Genomic DNA, 26,534 nt, shown 5'->3' with positions numbered 1-26,534 from the left:
AAACGGTGACGTCATGCACGTGCATTACGTGTTCAGTCTATAGGCACATAGTTTCTTTACAAAGTGACATCGCCAACAACTGGCATGGCATGCATAATACAGTGCATTTAGCCATTTGCGCGGATCCGTGCTATAGCACCCCCTGTTTTCACAGGATTGTAAATGCAATGCAAATTTTTGTTAATTTACATTTATTAATTTGTAGCATTTAGTGATTTATTTGTAATAAACACTTTAAGTGGGCTATTTAAAAAGGGTTATTTATATGTTAAATTAAGTTTTTAAAACATACACGCAGAGTGTGACGTCATATCGTGTGTGCGTAGAAAGAATTCGCCCGCAGCCGCTCAAAAAAAAACCTTCCACCGTCAGTGTTGTGTAAGGTAGGCACGTAGGCAGGTTTTTTGTGTTAATATCTGTTTCCTGTCATTGTGCAGGCTCTTTTATTGTGTATGACACTGTAAACAGCCGTTGCATTATGATTGAAAGCAGTATCAATAATGTCAAAAAATTTGATGTCCAGTCAAGTTCGGGTGTGTGTGTGCCGTTTAAACGAGTGTTCTCACCGATACGCTTGTTGTGATTTGCGGAGTTTTGACAAGTTTTATAGAATTGATATTGTTTCTTATTCAAAAGTAGTGATTGGTCGGCTGGATCAGTGTGTTAAGATTGGTGAACCGCTTTACATTTACATTTTACATTTAGTCATTTAGCAGACGCTTTTATCCAAAGCGACTTACAAAGTAGGACTAGATTAAGCGAGTCATCATGAAGAGGCAAAAAACAAAAAGCAGCGCAAGAAGTGCTCCAGATACAAAGTTCAGGCATTATTCAGAGTAGCATAAGCCCGATAAGCGAGGTTTAGAGGGAAAGGGGAGTTTTTTTTTTTTTTATGAGGTTAAGTGCTCCCGGAAGAGATGGGTTTTCAGATGTTTTTTGAAGGTTGTCAGGGATTCTGCATTCCGGATGAGGGTGGGGAGAGCGTTCCACCAGCATGGAACTGTGAATGAGAATGTTCTGGAAAGTGATTTTGTGGCTTTCTGGGATGGAACCACGAGACGTCGCTCGTTGGCCGATCGTAGGCTTCTGGCAGGGATGTAGACTCGTAGGAGTGAGTGAAAGTAGGAGGGAGCTGAGCCTGTGATAGATCTGTAAGCAAGCGTCAATGCCTTGAACTTGATGCGAGCAGCGAGAGGTAGCCAGTGCAGTGAGCTGAACAGAGTGACGTGGGTTCTCTTTGGCTCGTTGAAGACAAGACGGGCTGCAGCATTTTGGATCATCTGTAGGGGTTTAGTTGCACATGCTGGAAGTCCGGCCAGAAGAGCATTACAGTAGTCAAGCCTAGAAATGACCAGGGCCTGGACGAGAAGTTGTGTTGCATGCTCAGTTAGGAAAGGCCTGATCTTCCTGATGTTGTGCAGTGCAAACCTGCATGATCGAGCTGTCTTTGAAATGTGATCTGTGAAGGTCAGCTGGTCATCAAACGTTACTCCAAGATTTCTCACCGACTTTGATGGGGTGATTGATGATGACTCTAGCTGGATAGAGAAGTTGTGCTGTAGAGACGGATTGGCAGGGAGGACGAGAAGCTCAGTCTTTGCCAAGTTGAGCTGCAGGTGATGTTCCTTCATCCACGTCGAGATGTCTGCCAGGCAGCTTGAGATCCGTGCAGCTACTGTGGGATCATCTGGTTGAAACGAGAGGAAGAGCTGTGTGTCATCAGCATAGCAGTGGTAGGAGAAGCCGTGTGCTTGTATGATGTGTCCCAGTGATGTGGTGTAGATGGAGAAGAGGAGGGGACCAAGAACTGAACCCTGGGGAACCCCTGTGGTCAGTTGATGTGCTCTGGATACCTCGCCTCTCCATGCGACCTTGAAGGACCTACCTGTGAGATAGGACTCAAACCAGTGGAGTGAAGTTCCTGTGATGCCCAGTGCTGAGAGGCTGGACAGAAGGATTTGATGATTCACAGTGTCGAAGGCAGCAGACAGATCCAGGAGGATGAGGACTGAGGATTTGGAAGCAGCTTTTGCGATCCGTAGGGCTTCTGTGACAGACAGTAATGCAGTCTCAGTAGAATGCCCTTTCTTGAAGCCGGATTGGTTGACATCCAGCTGGTTGTTGAGAGACAGAAAGGATGTTACTTGGTTGAAAACAGCTCTTTCAAGTGTCTTCGCAATGAATGGTAGGAGAGAGATAGGTTCTACAAATGATGTGTTTAGCGTTGGTTTTTTAAGCAGTGGAGTAACCCGAGCCTGCTTGAATGCTGTAGGGAAAATGCCAGTATGGAGGGATGAGTTGATGATGTGTGTGAGTGCTGGTAGAAGTGTGGGAGAGATGGCTTGTAGAAGGTGTGAGGGGATGGGGTCTAGAGGGCAGGTGGTAGGGTGACTGGAGAGGAGAAGTGTAGATACTTCTTCCTCGGTTAGTGGAGAAAAGGAGGGCAGAGGGATGTTGGCTGTGGAAGGGGTCGGTCTGGGTCCCTGTGTGTGTGCTTTGAATGTGTTACCCCTTACCATAACCACGTTTTCTGGGGTGTTTCTCTTGGTGGACATGGTGACAGCAAACTTCTAACGCAACTCAATCAGGCCTCATCCCCTCTTTTTTTCGTATACCTTGAGCGGGAACTATTTAAATGAGGAATATAGGAATGTAAGTTCTCGGAAGAAAACTCAAGACTACAATCAAGGACGGAATTCAGAACAGTGCGCACTGATATAGAGAATAACTTTTTGGAGTGGACTTTGTACTTTGTTACTTTGCATCATAAACAGCAACATTACAGCAGAATAGGTCCTCTTTAACTTATTTTGAAGCAGCTGCACTGATGCAAGACTTATTGTAGTCACACATACAGTCTACTACTATAACAATTAGGTTAGGTGTGTGGCCTATTGAGTCACCTGTTTTGTGGCCCCTGAGCTTTCAGTAGCCCTGACCTAAAGCATCATAAAAATTGCTTTCAGTGAAATGAAAACAAATAGCCAGTCTCCAGAACTTTTATGAGGGTGTAAACTACATTAAGTGCATACCAAAGCTAAATAAATCTAGTTTCAGAAGACACCAGAGAGACGTTTTATATCGTGCCTGCCCTGACCATAAGGCCAGTGGTGAGACATTTCAAAGATCTTATATTGGGTTATAGCCAGCTTTCACTCGTATTGATCTCAGTTTTCCCCCTAGTTTATACCTTTCAAAGGATTTCTCAAACCATTTTTTGTTTTTCATCCTTAAGGTATTTGCATATAGCATACAGTATAGTGAAATTCTAGAGAACTTAGTAGATTACTTCCGCGACAATAATATTTATTTATATGTTAATTTATTTGTTTGTGTTTTTGTTGTTATTAATAGTAATATCAATACTAGTTTGCAATGCCACGTTCCCTATGACGTGTCCATGACCTGTTTAATCTTTGAAGGTCTAAATGCAGCAAGATTTGGCTTGCACTTCTGTACCCCAAGCTGGATGTCTTTTTCCATGTAACGCATCAGTAATGGTCCCATTCCAGCTAAACACCCTCTGGCTCCGCCTGCTACAGTAGCCAAACTCACGCTATTGGCTGAGTTGGAAAGAGATTGACAGATCTGAGCAGCCCACTCTCAATGTTTAGATAATGCCCAATATGGCTCAATGTTTTTACGTTTGGGGGAGATAAACCCATGAATGGCATACTAATAGTAGTGAGTGAACAGTAAACTGAGTTTAGAGAATGTATTTTAACATACTGTAAACAAAATCTTACATACTTCACCTTTAAACTTATTTCAGTTAGTTGCCAACGCAATGTTTCAAATGTTTGTTTAGTTTTTCAACTAATATTTATATTTTATTTTATGTTAGCTTTATTTCAATAAAAATTTTTTTTAAAGCTTTTAGTTTTAGTTAAGGATATAAAGGATATAAACACTGCTGTAATGCACTAGCTCAAGTGGCCTAAATTATAGTTATCACTATAAAAGGTTTGCATTTAGTGGGTTGTTTTCTGTATTTCACCGTTTGAGTGGGATTCTCTCATTTATCTGGGAACATTGTAAGTGTGTTAAATCCCAAAATAACTCACTAATTCATGCACAAGATTTATTGGCAGGGAAAAAAGCGAAGTGTAATATTTACCACTCCAGATTCATTTCCACATTTGGAGTGTGGCATCACTCTCGTAGCACTCAAGAAGGTGAAAATGACACTATGACATTAGAATGGGAAGAGATGTGTAAAAAACATCACAACTCTGCATGTTTATGTGTGACTGCCGTAGTCATTCAGATGAAAAGCATCCTGTTTTTTCTCATAAGTGTGTGGTGTTCTGCTCAGGCTGCCGTGTCCGTGACAGTTGTCTGAATGACGGAAATGACCTGACCTTTTCAGATTTACAGAGCCATCGGGATGCATCGAGTCGGCTTACACTAGAGAAAACTGACACTAGCAGTTTGATGCATGATGTTGTTTAGCTAGCAAAAAATGTGTCAGTAACACACTTGACACAATATGCCGCTTGACTGATTCATCCGTTAATGAGTATAAGCAAAATTGTTTCTGAATATTTTTGGGTAATATTAGCTCAAATTAGCTGAAACCACCTTTCTGACTGCTGCCTAGCATGTAGTTAGCTGATGTTAGCACATGTAGCTAAGCTAACGGTGAGATACTTTCACACACAGATATTTGGGTCAAATCAATGCCTTAAAATGCTGCCAAAGTAAGCAGCTCACTTTGTTTATAGGGACAGAGCTTGGAAAAAAATACCTTGAACCTGTGGCATAGCATTTAGTGCACACGCTTTGGCAAATCCCTCTCGCAACATTTCCCTGTTGTATTCCTTCTCCTTCACGACCATACTTTCTTGTCGTCTCTCATCTCCTTTATATGAACAAAAAATAAGCATTTAATAGTGCCATTCACTTCACCTTTTGGCAATATGACATCTCAAAGGTTCAGAAATGCCTTTTTTGTTTATTAACTTTAGGCAATTTTCTTTGTCATTAACTAAAAAATTGATGTAGAAATAATTTATATATATATATATATATATATATATATATATACAATATTGTACAATAAAGTATACAATATTGTGAGAAAAATATATTTTCTCTGAAAACATGTCAAAATATCTAACACAATTTTTCTTCTCAAGTAAATATATATTGTTTTATGGATGTTTAGATATTTTTACTTGAAAACCAGACAAAATATTGATTTTTTTTTTTTTGCAATCCTCTCAAGGCTGTATTGATTTAAAAAAGCCATCTTTGACAAAGCTGTTAAAGACCATGTGGTATGTTTTTACATGCCTCTGTTAAGCTCCATTGATCTTTCCCATCAGTTGTTTTATTGTGATCTCAGCATTAAAACTGCTCAGTTTTAAAACAGTCCTGCCAACTGGTTTGGTGCAGTCAGTGTTTACTGAAGCAGTTGGTCTAATTTGCGTCCCCTGTCATTCCCTAACCCCAGGGCCGGCCCGAGGCATAAGCGAACTAAGCGGCTGCTTGGGGCCCCCTCGCCACCAGGGGGCCCCCGAAGCGAGTTTTTTTTTTTTTTTTTTTTTTTTTACATATTAATTAACTTTAACAAAAGACATAAATGAATGAATGGATTAATAATTCAAGACAAGACAATTCTGATTTCATGATCAGTACTGCCTACAACTGGTGCTGTGACTGCCAGTGTTTGAGTCATGCGTATAACCTTGCGTGCACAGACAATTCGTGCGAAAAGTCACGGTAATGTTAAGCCATGTCACAAAAATTTGATTTGATCAATGATTTATCCTTTAAGTTTAATGATATTCAGAACAGAACAAGGGTAAAAAATAACTATAAACAAGCCAAAACGAATTAATTTAAAGCGAAAGTGAAAGCGGCGTTGGGCTCACGTATCTCTCTCATTAGAATCAAAATGCTTCAACATTCGCGATGGATTTGGATGGCAAACTATTCTTTATTATAGGCTTCTTTGTACTTCACCCACGTTCCAATATCGAAGAAAAAAATAATTCTCTTCACAAGCGCAAAAATGTGCTTGAAATCCAATCGAGGGAAAAAATCATTCTCTTCACATGCGCAAAAATGTGCTTGGAAACATCACAGTGGAGTGGTGCTTACGCTGCGCAGCGCTGAATGGTACGAATTAGGCTACTACTGACTATTTAAACAGAGCAGTGTAATTTTTATATGTTAGGTTGACTATTTTTTTATTATATTTTATTACGGCTATATCGAACAGGCTGCGATATCATTGCAATGCTATGTTGTGTGTCTGTGTGTGTGTGTGTGTGTGTGTGTGTGTGTGTGTGTGAGGCGCGGACGCGATCGAACAGTGGAAATATAAAAACATACTCCGTCATGTTCATACAAGACATCATTCAAACTGCAAAGTGTTGCAAAACGTTTGAGGATATTTTGCAAATTATAATTTTTTATATGTTTTGTGACAATTTGTTTTCAGAAGTTTCAAAGAGTTAGTAAAAGAGTAAAGAAAAAGTTAAAACATTTTTATTTAAGTATATCTATTTTTTATTAAGTATTTATTTTGTATTAATACATAACCTCATTGTATTAATTTATAATGTAACATTATAGAGTGACATTGTGTCAATAATCGTCAAGCACAGCACAGGTGACTCCGCGTGTTGGGAGGGGGCCCCCAAATCAAATTCTGCTTAGGGCCCCCAAAAGGCTCGGGCCGGCACTGCCTAACCCACTTCCTCTCCCATCCGCACCCACTCTGCTGGAAATCACTGACTCCAAAGTGTGTTTCAGTGGAGGCAGGTGCCCTGCATTACCCGTCATTATGCCAGTGTATCTCCAGCACTCAAACAGCTTCATTCTCTTAATCTAATTCAGGGTGCTTTAATTTGCATTGCTCTGGCTAGACACGCGACGGCAGCCATCCAAGATCCTAAATAAGTTTGCAGAGATGCATAAGTGCCTTCTGATAGAGTAGTAATAATTTTAAAAATAAGTTTTTATGCTTGTGGTTCTGTCTGAGTGCTGCTTTTCTTGTGATGCATATTTTTGCAGGTGCACTTGTTGCAATTCTTCATTCACCTTGTTAAAAAAGACCATTTTAAGGCCTATTCGGACGGTAATCGTTTGTCATTGGGACATACGGTATTTTCAACATTTACACCGCTAGTCGGTGATTTTATTGCCGTCCGAATCCAGAATGTCATGTTTTTCTCCCACTACCCGCTTAAAAATCCCTTATCGAATTACTTACCGTTTTATTTTCGACAAACACCAAGGTTGTGTGGTAATTTAATTGAAGTCTGAATACACATCTCTGAGTTTACAAGAGGAGATCAAGTCAAAATTCACTGTTTAAATCATTTTTGAACACTGCAGTACACTTCAGTAACTTTTTCGCTTTGCTGTGATTTGCATGCATTTTAAAGATACTCTTTTATTACTGAAATTCTGGAAAGTATTTACAAGAACAATATTTCATCATGCAACATTTGAAATGGGTCTTTATTGTGAAAGCAACATGCAATACAATTCTATGTATTATATACAATTATAAATGAAAAATATAAACCAAGCATCTTTGTTTACCTCTTGAAAAATAAGAGGCTTATTTCTGCAAATTTCTTCATTTTTAAAATGACATACAACATTTTGAGATAAAATGCAAGACCAACAACCATTTCAACTATAACGTGTCTATCGTCCTATTTTCAAACAGAAGATTTAAATAATAAAATGATAAATAGGATATTATTTTCCTATTATTAAATTAATTCAAGTAATTATTCTAAGCATATGACATTTTATTTACAGCAGACAATCATGTGACTGACCACGTGAGTAGCGCATTCTCAGGTTCTTAAAATCTACATCATGAATAAATCACCATGAATGAGTTTTATTACTTACTTGCCATGCGATTTTACAGACCTCCACATGTGAAACGGTTACCGTCCGGATAGGGCTTCAGATTCGCATGAATTTCTTGCTGGTTTATGCTGGCTAGTTCTGACCTAGTCATCCATTTCACCAGGAAAACCTTAATGAATCTGGTAAATCAACATTGCTTATGATCTTTCTGATGATGTTTGTTGAGCAAGTTGGTCTTACGGTTTAATCTTAAAGGGTCAGGTTCTTGTTGGTTAAACCAGTTAGTTTGTGGTTTCAGTTTGTGGTTAAGCAACCAGATTGAGATAGATGAGTATTTACTGTAGTAATTTGTCATTTTAACATTAGTATAGTTAGCTTACATATTTTTAAATTGTAACATCTAACAGCTTTTTTGTTCTTTCTGGTTTGTTGTTCTTCCAAGTGTTTTTGTTGTTGTTATTTCCTTGCTTTAACTGTAACTTCTGGGCATCTAGTCCTCTATCCAAAGATTTATGCTTACCAAATATATTCTAATTATCTTTATGCCAATTTTACTGAAGGCAGAAGTTTGTACAGTTTGTACAGAGGCCCTGAAGGACAAGGTAATAATTTATTTTTGAAGTGTCTCCCTGTATCTAGTTCCTAAATTTTTTTCTTTCTTTTGTGTATACCAGCAAAAAATGGCAAAAAAAAAAAAAAAAAAAAAAAATCTAAATGATTTCTCATTTTCCTTGTACATTTTTTCCTGCATACTCGAGCTGTCCTGGAAGGGCAACAGATGAAAACAAAATGTATAGAATTTTTTAGTGCTGTCAAATCAATTAATTGCATCTAACATAAAAGTTTGTAAATATATAATATATTTGTTTGTGTGTGTGTGTGTGTGTGTGTGTGTGTGTGTGTGTGTGTGTGTGTGTGTGTGTGTATATATATATATATATATATATATATATATATATCCATCTTAAACATAATATCTTATGTATATATAAACTATATATAAACATACATGCATACATACACACACACTAAAATGAGTGTATAAGTATATATATGAAGAGTTGCAAAAGCCTCTAAGTGCCATCTGAAATTTTCTTCTAGAATGATCATTTTTATCAATCTCGTATTTTTAAGTTCAGCAATTTCACTTAAATGGCAATGAAAATAACCTATTCATTGTGTGTGTGTGTGTGTGTGTGTGTGTGTGTGTGTGTGTGTGTGTGTGTGTGTGTGTGTGTGTGTGTGTGTATTTAAAAACTTTTATGTTAGATGCAATTAATCGCGATTAATCAATTTGACAGCACTACTTTTTTTCCTATTGTAACTTGTGTTGATATGAACAAAATGGTGCATGGAGTGATAAACTGATCTGATGAACTGGTGTGTGTGTGTGTGTGTGTGTGTAGGAGCTCGAGGAGCGTCTCCGGCAGCAGCATCACATGGAGCTTCAGACTCTGCGGGAGGCTCACAGGCAGAACATCGAGACTCTGAAACAGCAGTCAGAGCAAGAGCTGCAGACCCTTCGCTTTGAACTGGAGGACGAGGGCAAGGCCATGCTGGGTAGAACAGCCACTAATTCACACACATTCTTTTACACACCTGCTGTAAAAACTCCACAGAACCTGATTTATTATTTACTCTAGTACAAATGCAATCTTTTGCAATGAATGTCTGTACTGTCATTTTGCAAGTGATCCATTTGCAGAGACAGTGGAGTCAATATCTGTAATATCTATAGGTTACCATAGTAATGACTTGCATGTCAGCAAAAGAGTAGCTCACAAAAAGCTGAATACTTTCCTACTGCTTATAGAAATTCAAACTGAAATGCCTGTTTAGACTTTTCTAAGCTGGCATCAATATGTGATCAGGTTGAATCAATATGTCAACGTATTCCTTTATCATTATACAACTCTTTCTCACAAAGCATGTAAATTGTTCACTTACATTTTCACAAGAGAAGTATTATTTTAAAAACCTGTTTATAAAGAACAGCAACATTGGATGGTAGGTGTTTTTTTTGTTCTCACTTTATTCTTTTATTTTATTTTTTCGCTGTTCAAGCTACAAATAACTAAACTGATTTGAGTCCGATAGACCAAAAGAAAATGCATTTTTGGAGACTTGGTTTCTAAAACTTTAGGAAATTATAAATATGTTAAAAGTTTCTGTGACCAACTCAAATGGCAAATCTGGAAATATGATGAGGTCCAACATTGCATGATTTCCAAAGTTCAAATTAAAATTTCATTTATCAAATTAAACTGTATTGAAGTTGCTTCAATTTATGCTCATCTTGCAATCAGCACTCACAAAAATATGCCACACATATATGCCATATATCTATCATGATTGAGTTTCTGGAAGCTGGGAAAACTAAAGCTAAAATAATAAATAATTTAGTAAATATTTTATTTTTGCATCATTTTGTCAGAAGTCTTTTTGGCTGCAGAATCAAGAGACAATTCCTTATTCCTTATTCACCCTGTGCCATGTATGTTCATAATTTAGCATTTTGTTGGTAATGTTAATAATTGTTTGATTTAAAGAACATTTGTATTTGCTTTGTACACTAAGCAGTGTTGGAACTAGATGTCCAATATAAAAGCTTAGTCCTGAAGAGATCTACAGCTCTAATTATAGCTCAGTCTCATTGAAATACGGTATAATTGGAAGAAACTGGAAAGCAGTGTAATGAGAGAGTGCAGAAAGGAAATTGCAGGTGGGGGAATTAGTGTCACTTCCATTTCCACCTGTGCTTTAGGGAAAGTTGGAGATGAATGATGTTTAATTCATCTCCCTGGAATAGTCTTGTTTTTCATTCCCTGTGTCTCTCTCTCTCTCTCTTGTTCTCCTCTCAGCATCACTGCGTTCAGAGCTGAACCATCTCCACGCATCAGCCATTGAACACATGCGTCAGACCCATCAACAGGAAACAGTGGCTGCCAAACAGGAACTGGAGAAAGCTTTGGAGCAGAGCAGAGTACAGGTAAAACTCCACCACAGCAGGGTTATTATATTTCATATAAGTTTACGTTGATATTTTTTTGCACACTGTTTATTATTGCGGTGTCATCAATTTTAGATTTACATGCCCATAAATGTCACATACTAAAAGCTTTATTTGGTTGTTTTACATGTTGGTCAAATGCCCCCATCCTCTCTACTTCTTTTAAACTAAAAATAAGAAAGTCTACTTTTTAACATACTCAGATATATACTTAAAATTGCACTTAAGTGTACTTGACTTACACTGACAGCAAAGCATATTTGGCCTATACTTGTACTCAATCTTTTGATCGAGATAAGCTTAAAAGTATAATTGAGTATTCTAAGTATACTTGGCTTGTAGTTTTGTTTAATGTCTATTAAAAACTTTTTTCACATAGTTTTACATGCTGTCTTATAAACTCACATTGTTTGAAAATAGTGATATATAAAGAAAAGAGATATTTCGCTTATACTGAGTATCTGAATTTTTGTGTAGGCTAGTCCATTGGTAATGTAATTTGCTTGAAATCTCTTTCCCTGCCATTGACAGAATTTTCTGGCAATCCATGATTTCAGTGTTATACGGTAAGGGGTCGCTATTATGCATCTTCTGAAATAGTACTGAATCTCTGGATCAAAACACAGGTGAAGAAGAAGCAGAAAAAAAAGCATTAATTACGCGAATGTTAAATAACGTGATCAATCAAACATTAAACAGCATATAAATCAAAACTGCCTAACGTTACTGAATGAAATGTCGACCCAGGAAGGGTTAACGACGAAAGCTTTGGGGGTGTTTATGAACTCCATCTACTCCATATATGTTTTGATCATCGTTCTGAACCTGATCCGGAAGTAGTCTTTGACAAAAAAATTGATTTTTGATACACTTGCGCTCCTGGGGCGGTTCAGCGCAAAGAGGAGGCGTGTTCCGGCGCAAACGTTCCCTGGTGCTATTTTGCAGGTTTAGAAAAATTCCGCCGCTAACCAGGAAAACCATAGTTCAAAGTCAGTGGCGCGTTGCGCATGTTATATATATGCTATTTTAAGGGCGCATGCTTGGCCATAATCAATGTAGCGTGTGCACAACGCGCATACACTTTGATTCTCTCATCTACACAGAAGCACCAGTTTTCATTTTTGCAAATCACACATTATTACGATAGATAGATAGATAGATAGATAGATAGATGGATGGATGGATGGATGGATGGATGGATGGATGGATGGATGGATGGATGGATGGATGGATGGATGGATGGATGGATGGATAGATAGATAGATAGATAGATAGATAGATAGATAGATAGATAGATAGATAGATAGATAGATAGATAGATAGATAGATAGATAGATAGATAGATAGATAGATAGATAGATAGATAGTTTATTATAAAAGCATACCACTAGCTTACACATTTACCCAAATTATCATACGCCTGTTTAACCGAAGTTAATTTGGGTGGGTTTCTCCATCCCCACTGTAACTCCTCGGCTGTGAACCGCTCCTCGTGTGTGCCTGGCAAATCCGCCGTTACAATAGCAATCCGCCATGGAAAGAGCGCGTCTGCTCTTAAAGGGAATGTGAGATGTCGCTCTGATTGGTTTATTTCACGTTACGCCCAAACCACACCTATGAATAATGAAGCTACTTCAGACCAACCCCTTTTAGATTTGCGTCGGGCGCAAGAGTCATTTATCCTGCCGGTATAATAGCAACAGCGCCAAGACCCGCCCACAAAGTTACTTGCGTTTTGTGCTTGATACTTGCGTTTCAGATCGTTAAAATAGGGCCCTTAAAGTGCAATAATAATAATATATAAATAGTTAATTATAAGTATGATGTTATGTTCACTTAATGAAAACTTACAAGTATAATTGCAGTATAAAACTACTAATAGTTTCCTGACAGTACACTTCAAAGTTTCATAAACAAAAAAATGTGCTAAAAGTATTTGATTAAGGGAACTCTCAGTATATGTATAAGTTCACTTGTAGTATAGTTGCAGTACAAATGAAAAACTTAGTTGTATACTCAGTTGAATACTACTGTTACACTGAAAGTTTACTAAAAAGTGGGCCAATTTTGTCCCAAGTAGTATTGAAACATTACACTTACAAGTATACTTCTAGTACATTGGTATTAGTATACTTACTACATAAAGTATACTTAAAAATATACTTTAACTTCACTAAAGTATACTCCCCTGTTAAAAAATGGGGGCATTTAAGATTAATGATTAATTTCTTTTTAAATATTAATGATTCATTTCTTTTTAAAAAATCTTACTTTTGAACGGTAGTTTAATACGTAAGTCTTTTTTATAATCGTATTTTGTTTTTTCGCATTATAGTACACATTTTAAAGTTTCTTCACATTTTAAAGCTTTTTTAAAGTTATTATTATTATTATTATTATTAAGTATTGCTATAGTTTTCATTAATTTCGATGTAGACTGTGTCCTAGCTTCTCTGTCAGGGTATTCCCAGCATTCTCCTACCGTCTCCTACAGTCCTATTGTTTCCTAATGGAGACAGTGACTAACAGTAAGTTCAGCAAGTGAATGCCTTTCCAAGAAAGGACAAATCAATAGCGTTCTGCCAACTATTGGCTGCTATGAAAGAAAAGGGCCTTGATAAATCCTCTTGTCATCTGGCTTCATGTATAAGAGGACAGTTAAACAAAAGATACGCTGATAGAATTGTGGGCCAAGCAACTGAAAGGTTGTGCAGCTTGAGTCTTAAATGCAGCCCTCATGGGAAAACGTATCCATGAAACACGCATACACACAGAATCAAACTTCAATGTGCTTTTGCATCTCTGTGATGGCCCATGATTAGAGTAAATGCCAAAGACAACAAAAAATTGTTTTACCAAAAAAAGTACTATTTCATTATTTTTACATAATAATTACACGTTTAATTAAGCCTCCAGGTGAATTTTGTGAGCATGACAGTAGCTATGTTTCCATCCACCTGTTTTTATGCACATTTTAGGATATTGCATTAAAAAAAAAACTCTTGATTTTGCCTCAATCGAGGATTTGATTGGATAACTGGACTAACCAGCGGACCAATCACATCGCACAGCATCTCAGATGTTGGTTTGGTCATTCTGAAATGCCTAGGCCAATGTCTGTCATCAAAATGATTTAGTATAATGATTTTATGATGGAAGATAAAAATAGCCTTGGTGGCATCCCCCGATTGTACCAACTTACATTCTTATGACATATTTTGTGCCAATTTCCCAGGAAGTGCTGATTTTGTTGGAACACATTGGATGGATACGGTGCTTAATTTGCAAATATTTTATGCAATATTCCAATTTTGCACATTAAATTCACAACTTTGGATGGAAACATAACTAATGTCCCAGACCCAGGCCTTTATTTTGGTAGCACCATATCAATTCTAATTATGCTTTTTCGAATATAACGCTGAAATTGTAGCTGAGGCCTGGAAGAGTTTGGTTGTCGACATGAACCATTTCTGCGCTGCGAAAACAAGTCCACTTTGCATGCACTTCCAAAGGATGAAGACTCGGCTCAAATTGATACAGTAAAACCGATGACATTGTTACTGTTCTTATCACTGTGTATCAAGCGCTGAGGAAGCCTTCAGAGCTGAAATTCAGATATGGTAATGGCCGTTTCGTTTCCGGCACGCGCTGTAAGCGGTAGATCAATAACAACAGACTGGGCCATCTGACCAATCAGAGCAGAGTAGGCTCGTGGAAAGGAGGGGTTTAGAGAGACTGCATCTTCGAACTAACCATTTTCAGATAAATGAGGTGATGGGCAATGTATATTATAATAAAATGAAAGTGTTTTTTGACCTCGGATGCATGTAAACCTGTTGTAGTAGACCTCCAAAACAAAACTAGGAACCTTTAAAATCGCTTAGTACCCCTATTAAGCGATTTTAAAGGTTCCTAGTTTTGTTTTGGAGGTCTACTACAACAGGTTTAATTCTCCTGCTCCTGGGGCTCAAATCTGTATCGTGAGAACTTGCCTAATGTCCCTCAGACAATAACAGAGGTCAAAGGGCAAATTCGGTGTGATCTTTGCTAAAGAGAGGCTGCAAACTCAGATAAAACAGCATCAGAGCTGTTGAGCTCTCTCAGGAGTTGAACAAACTCTGCCCTGCTGCCGTCGGGAAGGAATCAATTTTTGCTAAGCATTCACTAAGTGTTTCTAGCCACAGTGCTTCATACATCATCCAGGAATAACAAATGAGCGTACATGGAAAACACAGATGCACGCTTCTTGGGTCAAATATTTGTGAAATGTTTGTGTCTTGTGAGATTAGAATTGTTTCATGTGCATCTACAATCAAACTGTGCAGTGGTCTCAGGGACACAGTTGACTTTGTTGTGTTCATGTTTCTGTAATGCCCTCACGTACACTCAGTAACATCCCTGACATCATAAGGCTGGGGAAAAAATGCTTAACCTTCCCCCAAGACTCCTGCTGATCCCACTAGTTATGACAGCAGAGGCAGATGTGTCATGAAAGAGCCGTGAGAAACAGGGGTTTTCTAGTTGAAATAATTCAACAGAAGGTGTAAACATTGCTTTGTCAGTTCTTTTAAAATATGTACTGGATAAATAGTGGTTTAAATAGTGGATAATTAAACTGGTTAAATTATTTAACCAGACTATTTTATTTTATTGACTTTCAGTCACACAAAGGTATTTTATTGTATTTTTTTTTATTATTATTATTTTATTTTTTATGTGTTTTTTTTGATGCACTAGTGAACAACATAGATAGATAGATAGATAGACAGACAGATAGATAGATAGATAGATAGATAGATAGATAGATAGATAGATAGATAGATAGATAGATAGATAGATAGATAGATAGATAGATAGATAGATAGATAGATAGATAGATAGATAGATAGATAGATAGATAGATAGATTGATAGATTTTATGTTCAATAAGAAATGGCAAACACGTTCAGCATATTGACAGGAGTTAAAAGTTTGAAGTTTGTAACAGAGACTCTGTGGGGGTTTTCAAGAATCACTTTGCTCATACTGCATAACCGCATTCTCCCAAACACTCTCTCCATTTTTGTCTTATTGTTAATTGTTTCCCAGTGAGAGTCCAGTTTCCATGCCTGGTTTAATGAGCTGTGTAAGATTAGCTGGCCAAAGCCACAATACAAAGAATTGAGTTTTACCACGATAGCGATCGGCACTGCTACTTCACACCTCATTGTCTCCTAGCAGACTCTTGTGTGTTCGGCTACTGGCTTGAGATCAGTTTTAACCCCTGGCCATTAACATTCAAGTTTCATAACTTGATTCTGAATCTTACAGTGAGCATGGTCATGTATACCTAGTGCGTGGTGTGGGAGCTCTCATGCTTTATGACAGCATTATAAATAGTTTTGTTCATATGCATTAAAGGTGAATAGTACAAACCTAATCGTTTCATCCGCATGGTCTTTTGGCAGCTCTGCAAGTGGCCCAACGGCTCCCAGGGGTCTGTTTCCTCTGAACGAGTGCCTGCGTTCACAAGACACAGTATTTATTAAAGCCTTTGCTGCTCAGGGCTTCTACAGCATGAATCTCTTGGCCGATGGATAACCATTAACGCTCTCTTACACGGGTCACCACTTTTTTGACAGCGCTGATTTGCACTCAATAATAAACATGCATGTATGAGGAATGAGAGAAAGAGGAATCAAACGCTCCCCGGCAAGGCACTTAGGCAGACATCTCTGACTATTGATTGCTTTTGCCTGGCACAATAATGGAATGTATTTGAATTATCTTCATTTGAGGTTTTATTTATTTATTTATTATTCTTTGCAATTTATTTAATTAATCAAATTCCATGTACTTCATTTGATTACAACTTTTAATCAATTGACAGTCCTAGTAAAAAAAAAAAATAGTTTTAAGATTACAAGGCACTTAAAAATGCACTAAAAGTCATTTTGAATAAAAGTAAAGTAATAATAAAATAAAAAGGTAAGGTTACTATGCATAATTGTCAATAATTGTCTCACAATTGCAACTTAATTTTATGTAAATTCTAATTTATATGGCATGAATTGATTTAATATCTCACAGTATGACTTTATGGGCCCTATCTTGCACCCAGCGCAATTGACTTTGTACACCGACGCATGTATCATTCCTATTTTGCACCCGCGCAATGCGGACTTTTCCCTCCACAGACGCACGTCGGTTAACTAAGAAATACACTTGCGCTCCCCGGGGCGGTTCAGTGCAAAGAGGAGGCGTGTTCCGGCGCAAACGTTCCCTCATGCTATTTTGCAGGTTTAGAAAACAATTCCGCCACTGGCCGGAAAAAAACTGTTTAAAGTCAGTGGCGCGTTGCGCATGTTATTCATATGCTATTTTAAGGGCCATAATCAATGTAGCGTGTGCACAACGCGCATACACTTTGATTCTCTCATCTACACACAGACGCAGCAGTTTTCATTTTTGCAAATCATACATTATTACGATAGATAGCACCTGCTCTTAAAGGGAATGTGAGATGACCCAGGATGAGCACAACTTCACGCATCCTCCCAGACACCTGCTAATCAGCCTCCTCTAAACTGTCTTCTCTTTGGCCAACATTAATGATGCTTATCATGCACGTTGAAGTACTCCTCCAGGGAGACATTTATAGTACCTCTGTCTTTGATGGAAAAGGTTAAAGATGTTAACTTCAGCCCTCGCAAATTATACCCTTTCAACTTCAGGGATAAGAGCTGAAAGAGCTCTTTCTGTACGGTTGAATGAGCACTGGACTTTAAAAGCCACGTCTCTTTAGGAAAAGGTACACCTGCTGATGTCAGATGACTGTTCGTCCAGGTTTAGCTCTGTCATGACAGGTGTGACATTTTCTGAGGGTCTTTCAAGAGAGGTTTAGAGAGCTTTGAGCTAAATTTTGACCTGATGTTCGGGACATTGTTGTTCTTGCACTCTTCAAACACTGTGTGACTATGTGCATTCAAAATCTACAATCAATTATTCAGATAAAGCTGGTTTCATATGCAGTCAGATTATGCAACAATACGCTGCCTTTTATCCATGTGTTTCGACCTCAGTCCAGGCAAATTTGCCATTTGATTAAAAGATAAAAATCTAAATTTTAGTATTACAAAAGCAGGTTGTTACCATAATGACAAAGCATAAATGTAATTTACATTTTGATTTTGTTGCTTATATTAGAGCAGAATAGAGAACAGAGAAACAATATCATTGGAATCACTTTCAAAATGATTTTCAGAATTCAGAATCCATTCTGCTCTAAGAGCTCGAGTATTTAAAGCAGCAGACGGCTAAACTGCAGCTTTATGGAGGTAGATTTGTGTCTTTATTATTCAATCAAAAAAAAGGTTGCTTCAATCAAAAAATATATTTTCAATCAAAAAAAACCGTTTCAATCAAAGAAAAAAAGTGTTTGAATGCAAAAATATATTTGAGACTCAAAAAAATGCATTTGAACACTATTTTTTTTTGCTTGAAAATGTTTTTTTTGATAGAAGTGAAGGTTTTTTTGTTTGAAGCAACTTTTTTGATTGAAGTATTGTTGTTTTGTGTTTGGGCCATATTATGGGTAGGACATTTGTGTCTTTATAATTCAATCAAAAAAGAAGTTGCTTCAAACAAACAAAACATATTTTCAATAAAAAAATCACTTCAATCAAAAAATAAACCTTTTCAATCATAGAAAAAATGTTTTTGAATGCAAAAAAATATTTGAGATTCAAAAAATTGCACTTGAACACTTTTTTTTTGATTGAAAATGTTTTCTTTGATTGAAGTAATCTTTTTTGTGTTTGGACCATGTTATGGGTAGGACATTTGTGTCTTAATTATTCAATCCCAAAAAAGTTGCTTCAATCAAAAAAAAAACATTTTCAATCAAAAAAAAATAATTTCAATCAAAGAAAAAACTGTTTAAATGCAAAAAAAAAAAAATCATTTGAAGTGTTTTTTTTTTATTGAACTTTCTTTTTTTTTGAATGAAGTGAAAAAAGTTTTGAAGTCGTTTTTTTTTTTAAATCATTTTGACACAAACGTACCGCAGTGGGGGCGGGTGCTTCCCCATTGGTCAGACATGTTTGAGTGACAAGTGTCTACACCAACGACGTCTTTCTGACAAGCAAGTCATGGTCGCCACTCGCCAGCGAGCCAGGAAGCAGTGGTGGAGTTGTTGGTAAGTAGATAAAACCGTATTAAAATGATTGGTGTCACGTTATTAGCCTACTCTGTTTGATATTTCGATTAAACATACAGCTTGCTAACTTAGCTCACGTTGACTAATTTGTGTGATGGTGTTAGATATCTGACGCCTCATATTGTCAGGCAGGCTAGCAGGGTGCGCTAACGGCTAATTGAATTGTTTATTTCACTTAAGTAACGTTACAGAGGCTTGCTATGTGCTAGTGCTATATTGTGTTATAATACGTAACGTCATTAGTGGTCAAACAACAGTCCACAGGCCAACTGTTGCCCACAGCGCTGCCTGTTTAGCAGCAACAGGTCATGCAGAGCCTGAGTCTATCTTCTCACACAGCCCACAGGATTACAGCTATTTGACCGTCCCGCTCTCTCTCTCGCTCACGGGTAGTGGTCTCCCCACCATCACAGTCAAATGCTCGCAGACACAGAGGCAGATGCTGTTATTTTGAGAGCGGGGCTTACATATGCCGTCCCGTACGGAAAATAATGTTGCATACCACCGGTAACATGAATATATATTCCGTTGCTCGGTGCGCAAACTAGCTGTGTCAGGCATTATTTATAAGTAGCCTAATGTCCTGCACAACTCCACATGGAAAACTGGCAGTTCAATGAAGTGATGCTTATTGTCTGACATAGTGTACAAGTAGTTACTAGCTTAAAGTATTGTGCCAATAATGATCCTTCTGGTAAATTTGGCATTCAGTTGAGACACAAAAGCTCTTAGTTTAATGAAAATCCTTGGAAAAGAAGACAAGATGGTTTGTTTAATTAGTATTCATTTATTTATATTTCTAATATCATATAGTATTGTCCTGTCAACCCATTACAAGTCTTGCCTTATTCAGTGTTGATTTATTGACATGTTTATGTAAGATGTTTTATTAGAAGGTGTGTGAGTGAAAGTTGTCTGAAGTTGTATTTTTCTATTTTATTGCTGATTGATAATGTAGGACTCTGGTCCTGGCTTGGCCTAAGTTTTGGTGTCTCTAAATGCTGTGCTCTGTAGGCATGACACATTAATTTCTTTATGTGATACTTTATTTTTTGCATCAAATTATTTGAAGTATTGATAAGCAGTATTGATATCGATACAGGTATTGCTGCACTCTCAATTATAACTGCTCAATAGTGTCGTATGGTTACTTTTATTATACAAGCCATCAATTTTGATGTTAGTTCTTGGCCTAAAAAAACATAATTTGATCAACAGGAAAAACAATTAGTCCATCTGCTGCCTGGAAAGATGTTGCAGTTAATGTAGGTAGCTATCGTTGTCTGTGTGTGTGTGTGTGTGTGTGTGTGTGTGTGTGTGTGTGTGTGTGTGTGTGTGTGTGTGTTGCTGCAGACAGAGACATGAGACAACTTAATTTCAGCTACTTAAGGCTTTAGCTAGTTAGCTACTTTAAAAAAAAAAAAAAAATATCTGGCTAAATGTACGCTATATATAGCATTAATGCCATTATGCTTAACGGTTACACTAACAAGCCATTAAAATTGATGGCTTGTATAATAAAAGTAACTAAAGAAATTAATGTGTCATGCCTACAGAGCACAGCATTTAGAGACACCAAAACTTAGGCCAAGCCAGGACCAGAGTCCTACATTATCAATCAGCAATAAAATAGAAAAATACAACTTCAGACAACTTTCACTCACACACCTTCTAATAAAACATCTTACATAAACATGTCAATAAATCAACACTGAATAAGGCAAGACTTGTAATGGGTTGACAGGACAATACTATATGATATTAGAAATATAAATAAATGAATACTAATTAAACAAACCATCTTGTCTTCTTTTCCAAGGATTTTCATTAAACTAAGAGCTTTTGTGTCTCAACTGAATGCCAAATTTACCAGAAGGATCATTATTGGCACAATACTTTAAGCTAGTAACTACTTGTACACTATGTCAGACAATAAGCATCACTTCATTGAACTGCCAGTTTTCCATGTGGAGTTGTGCAGGACATTAGGCTACTTATAAATAATGCCTGACACAGCTAGTTTGCGCACCGAGCAACGGAATATATATTCATGTTACCGGTGGTATGCAACATTATTTTCCGTACGGGACGGCATATGTAAGCCCCGCTCTCAAAATAACAGCATCTGCCTCTGTGTCTGCGAGCATTTGACTGTGATGGTGGGGAGACCACTACCCGTGAGCGAGAGAGAGAGCGGGACGGTCAAATAGCTGTAATCCTGTGGGCTGTGTGAGAAGATAGACTCAGGCTCTGCATGACCTGTTGCTGCTAAACAGGCAGCGCTGTGGGCAACAGTTGGCCTGTGGACTGTTGTTTGACCACTAATGACGTTACGTATTATAACACAATATAGCACTAGCACATAGCAAGCCTCTGTAACGTTACTTAAGTGAAATAAACAATTCAATTAGCCGTTAGCGCACCCTGCTAGCCTGCCTGACAATATGAGGCGTCAGATATCTAACACCATCACACAAATTAGTCAACGTGAGCTAAGTTAGCAAGCTGTATGTTTAATCGAAATATCAAACAGAGTAGGCTAATAACGTGACACCAATCATTTTAATACGGTTTTATCTACTTACCAACAACTCCACCACTGCTTCCTGGCTCGCTGGCGAGTGGCGACCATGACTTGCTTGTCAGAAAGACGTCGTTGGTGTAGACACTTGTCACTCAAACATGTCTGACCAATGGGGAAGCACCCGCCCCCACTGCGGTACGTTTGTGTCAAAATGATTTAAAAAAAAAACGACTTCAAAACTTTTTTCACTTCATTCAAAAAAAAAGAAAGTTCAATAAAAAAAAAACACTTCAAATGATTTTTTTTTTTTTGCATTTAAACAGTTTTTTCTTTGATTGAAATTATTTTTTTTTGATTGAAAATGTTTTTTTTTTGATTGAAGCAACTTTTTTGGGATTGAATAATTAAGACACAAATGTCCTACCCATAACATGGTCCAAACACAAAAAAGATTACTTCAATCAAAGAAAACATTTTCAATCAAAAAAAAAGTGTTCAAGTGCAATTTTTTGAATCTCAAATATTTTTTTGCATTCAAAAACATTTTTTCTATGATTGAAAAGGTTTATTTTTTGATTGAAGTGATTTTTTTATTGAAAATATGTTTTGTTTGTTTGAAGCAACTTCTTTTTTGATTGAATTATAAAGACACAAATGTCCTACCCATAATATGGCCCAAACACAAAACAACAATACTTCAATCAAAAAAGTTGCTTCAAACAAAAAAACCTTCACTTCTATCAAAAAAAACATTTTCAAGCAAAAAAAAATAGTGTTCAAATGCATTTTTTTGAGTCTCAAATATATTTTTGCATTCAAACACTTTTTTTCTTTGATTGAAACGGGTTTTTTTGATTGAAAATATATTTTTTGATTGAAGCAACCTTTTTTTTGATTGAATAATAAAGACACAAATCTACCTCCATACAGCTTGTGCTCAGAATAAACAGAACTGTATCGTCCTCTGGTGTGGATGCTAGTATAGTTCTTTTGTTGGTTTGAACAGTCCTTAAGTCTGTGTTTTGATACCTGACTGTGCAAATTTCGTTGTCAGGGCATTGATAAGGTGTCTGGATGGTTGCTAGGTGGCCCAGTTGAAAAGAGTCTACCCTCAAGTCGAGTGTGAGAGAAAGTGAGAGAGAGTATCGGTCTGAGAGCATGAGCACTAGGGCTGTCACTTTTGAGAAAAATCTAATTCGAACGGATATTGAATATCAAGAAATGTATTCGAATATATTTGAATATCTACAAGTAAAATGTAAAATGAAGTTAACGAACAACCTCGATCCATCAGGAAACGCCACATGGTCGCTGAATTTCACTGTGCTTCATGAAGAGTTTTTCTTTTGCGTGAAAAAGCTGTTCGCCGGAGATGTGTTAAAAGATAGCGGAGTGCATTCATGATTAGGCTACCGGTATAATAATCCTCCTGGCGCCGGGTCTGAGTGAGTAATGTACTCTCTTACCTTTGTTATTTGATTAACATTAATGACACTTTAAGACCAGCCGCTGCGGACAGAGACGCGATCTGACACGCGTCGCATTTTCTCACAAATCTCTACGTTCATTTAAGACTTTATTTAAATAATTTAAGACTGCTCTTATGAGGACACTCGACAAAACGGACATTTGGCATAATTTGTGTTATGGTTTGTTCAAGCCTGAAAGAGAACTCGATACTGACACACGTCTTTTCTGTGGGTCGTGTGTGTGTGTGTGTGTGTGTGTGTAATAGGGAGATGGTCCTCACTGCAGAGCATAAAATCCGGGGGGAGGAGTCGGATAAAATCCAACTCCTCCCACCTTACATACCTAAACCTACCAATCTCCACCCCTTATATAAGATCCGACTCCTCCCCTCGGATCTTGTGTACTGCATTGAGGTGCTACTGGTAATAGGCAGGAATTACAGCGCCGACTCATTTGTCTTGTCGTTATCTTCCATTTTCAAAACAAGCTGGCTATTGGCTATTATTCGCTTGATTTGGTCATGGGCCTACTCTACAATACGTTTAGAACGGCCGCTACTGGATGAGATAGCAAACAATAAAATAAAAAGCAAACGGTCTAATCATAGACTGTAAAAAATGCGCAAAACATGGCACTTTAAAAACCGGATAGTTTATTTATAGTTCGGTTTCGGATATTTCACGTCATGTTCGAATGCATATTCGAATATCGAATAAAAAGTGACAGCCCTAATGAGCACGATGAGAACCGGACCGCTGTGTTCTCCAGGCGCTGCTCCTGCGGTCTGCTGGAGTCCCAGGCTTGAGTTAGTGTAAATGGAAATGTCACAGGCAGACCCCCTGACAGCTCTGCTCCAGCACATTAACGTCACACATAAAGACGGCTTGGTTTTTCCCCAACACACACCTGAGCCTCAGCACATGAGTGTTATAGTCAGGGGTGCACATAACTTTTTTGGTGTGGTTCTCAAGGGAGCACATGGAGATGTTGCTTGGTACTCAAACTTTACGCGGCACACTTTCCTCCTAACTGCTCTCTTCACTATAACACTATTTGTTCACTGTGGAAATTAAATATAGGTTCATCTTTGTTAAGGCTGTATTTTGTTTTATTTTATTAACATTAAAGGGTTAGTTCACCCAAAAATGAAAATTCTGTCAGTAATTACTCACCCTCATGTTGTTCCAACCCCGTAAGACTTTCATTCATCTTCGGAACACAAATTAAAATATTTTTGATGAAATCTGGTGCTGGATCACTCCTCCTGCAGGCTTATGGACACCTTAACTTGCTGGTCCAGAAAATGTATTAAAGTTGTATTAAAGACATTGTAATATAGTCCAAGTGACTCCAGTGGCTCAATCTTAAGTTTATAAAGCGACGAGAATACTTTTTGTGCGCAAAAACAAACAAAAATAACGACTTTATTCCACTTTTCATTTCCTTCTCTCTGGACCTCGAGTCTTTTTACGTAGTGTAATAGCGTAGCGCGTCTGTGTTGCATGTCACCACGTAGGCTCACTATTGGGCGACTCTGGTCATGTGTGATACGTGGTGACGTGCAACACAGACGCGCTACGCTATTACACTACGTAAAAAGACTCGAGGTCCAGAGAGAAGGAAATGAAAAGTGGAATAAAGTCGTTATTTTTGTTTGTTTTTGCGCACATACAGTATTCTCGTCGCTTTATAAACTTAAGATTGAGCCACTGGAGTCACTTGGACTATATTAACAATGTCTTTAATACATTTTCTGGGCCAGCAAGTTATAGTGTCCATAAGCCTGTGGAGGAGTGATCCAGCTCTCAGATTTCATCAAAAATATCTTAATTTGTGTTCCGAAGATGAACGAAAGTCTTACGGGGTTGGAACAACATGAGGGTGAGTAATTACTGACAGAATTTTCATTTTTGGGTGAACTAACCCTTTAATGACACAGACAACAGCAGGAATATTAGGCTGCTGTCACTAAGACCGAATGCACGGACCGAATATACTGACACACATCTGGTTTCTTTCTCAACTGTTCACTTATGGCAACTGTGATCTGTTGCACCCCTATTAACAACTTATAATTAATGAACCCACTTATCATCATGATAGCTATCTTACCAGACATGGAGAAATATCCTACTGCAGTAAGTAAACGTGTCCTTGTCACCAAAAATGTTGGCACTCTAAAGCGCTTCCCTCCACATTTTCCGCTGCGCATCGTTTATTTGTTCCACGCATGCGCATCTGCGCGCCAGTTAAGTGCACCCCTGGTTATAGTTCAGAGATTGTTAGAGACTCATGAGCTAATACAATGACAGCAGAAAGAGCAAATGTTTTGTTGACATGCTGTTGGTCTACAGTATCTTCTTTCTTTTAGCGGCCAGACTGTCCAGATCTTAACGTTCATTGTAAGACTACCTCATGAATCTGATGAGAGAATGCCAAGTATGTACAATGCACTTTGCTTGTCTGTGAATTTATGGTTATTGGACTGCTTTGAAGCATAATACCATTGCTGAGGGAGACATGGGCAGAGCGAGAGAAACAGAGCTTGGCAAAGACTCTGAGTTTTACTATTTGGACAGATTTTCTTAGAAGTGTACGTGCTGTTTAATGCTTCATTCTCAACATGAACCATCTGTTGTGGTTTGGAGATATCAAGAAATGCTCTTTCAGGGTATTTCACGGTCATCTGGAATGGTTGATATATTTGTATGTAAGTGAGTATACGTTAGAAATAGTTTTTATGCCGGGGATACACACAAACGTTTGCCATTTATTACATTTTCTGCTGACATTGGCATCCTTTATCATATAATTTGGCCCCGGAGGAAGCCCCTCTGGGCCACAGGTTTTCTTTGCCACACACACTGATACCGTTAGTAAGCTAATTGTTGTGTGAAATGATATTTACAGACATTCAAAGTTGGATGAGCAGATTGTAATTTGATTAAGCAAGAGCCATTAACCACATTAAAGCGGAAATTGGCTCAGTTGTATTATCCAGGACGATTTCTTCTACTTCCTGTGAACGAGGCATTTAAAAGTCAAAGTGTCAGTGGAGTGGAAAATTGCTTGAGACAAGCGGCATCTAATTAATCTAACCCGGGTTGTACTGGAGTCGGACGTATACGGCTGTGTCTCAACATTACAGTGTAGAGATTGCCTATGTTGCAATCTCTATGAATACCGTACACTTTGTTGTAACATTGCTTTAAATTTGCTTAAAGCATTAAAGGCACAAATGTGATGTTTTGTGAAGTGACAACTTTTAAATAAGTTTGATAATTTGTTATCAAACAGAACATATAGCTAGTTTTAAATGCAAATGTCTTTGTCCTAAAGGGATAGTTCACCCAAAAATAAAAAATTATCATCATTTACTCACCCTTATGTTGTTCCAAACCTGTGTGAGTTTTTTTCTTCTGTTGAACACAAAAGAAGATATTTTAAAGAATGGAAAAACAGGAAACCAGACAGTTGACGGTAGCTATTGA

At 37.7% G+C, this 26,534-nt stretch overlaps 1 protein-coding gene across 1 annotated transcript in view; it reads left to right on the top strand.

Annotated features, from left to right (window-relative positions):
• Positions 1 to 26,534, top strand: part of fam184ab (family with sequence similarity 184 member Ab) — a gene marked incomplete at its 3' end in the record, with an annotated part of 92,871 nt that overhangs the window by 48,744 nt on the left and 17,593 nt on the right. Inside the window, exons 12-13 of the mRNA XM_081378144.1 lie at positions 9,246 to 9,399; positions 10,701 to 10,828. Of these exons, the coding sequence (XP_081234270.1) occupies positions 9,246 to 9,399; positions 10,701 to 10,828 (282 nt within the window). The remainder of the gene's footprint in view (positions 1 to 9,245; positions 9,400 to 10,700; positions 10,829 to 26,534) is intronic.

The sequence above is a fragment of the Scardinius erythrophthalmus genome (genome assembly GCF_964197995.2).
Source record: "Scardinius erythrophthalmus genome assembly, chromosome: 11".
NCBI classification, from domain to species: domain Eukaryota; kingdom Metazoa; phylum Chordata; class Actinopteri; order Cypriniformes; family Leuciscidae; genus Scardinius; species Scardinius erythrophthalmus.
The sequence above is the reverse complement of the archived record's forward strand: the minus strand, read 5'-3'. Positions and strand labels throughout refer to the sequence as shown.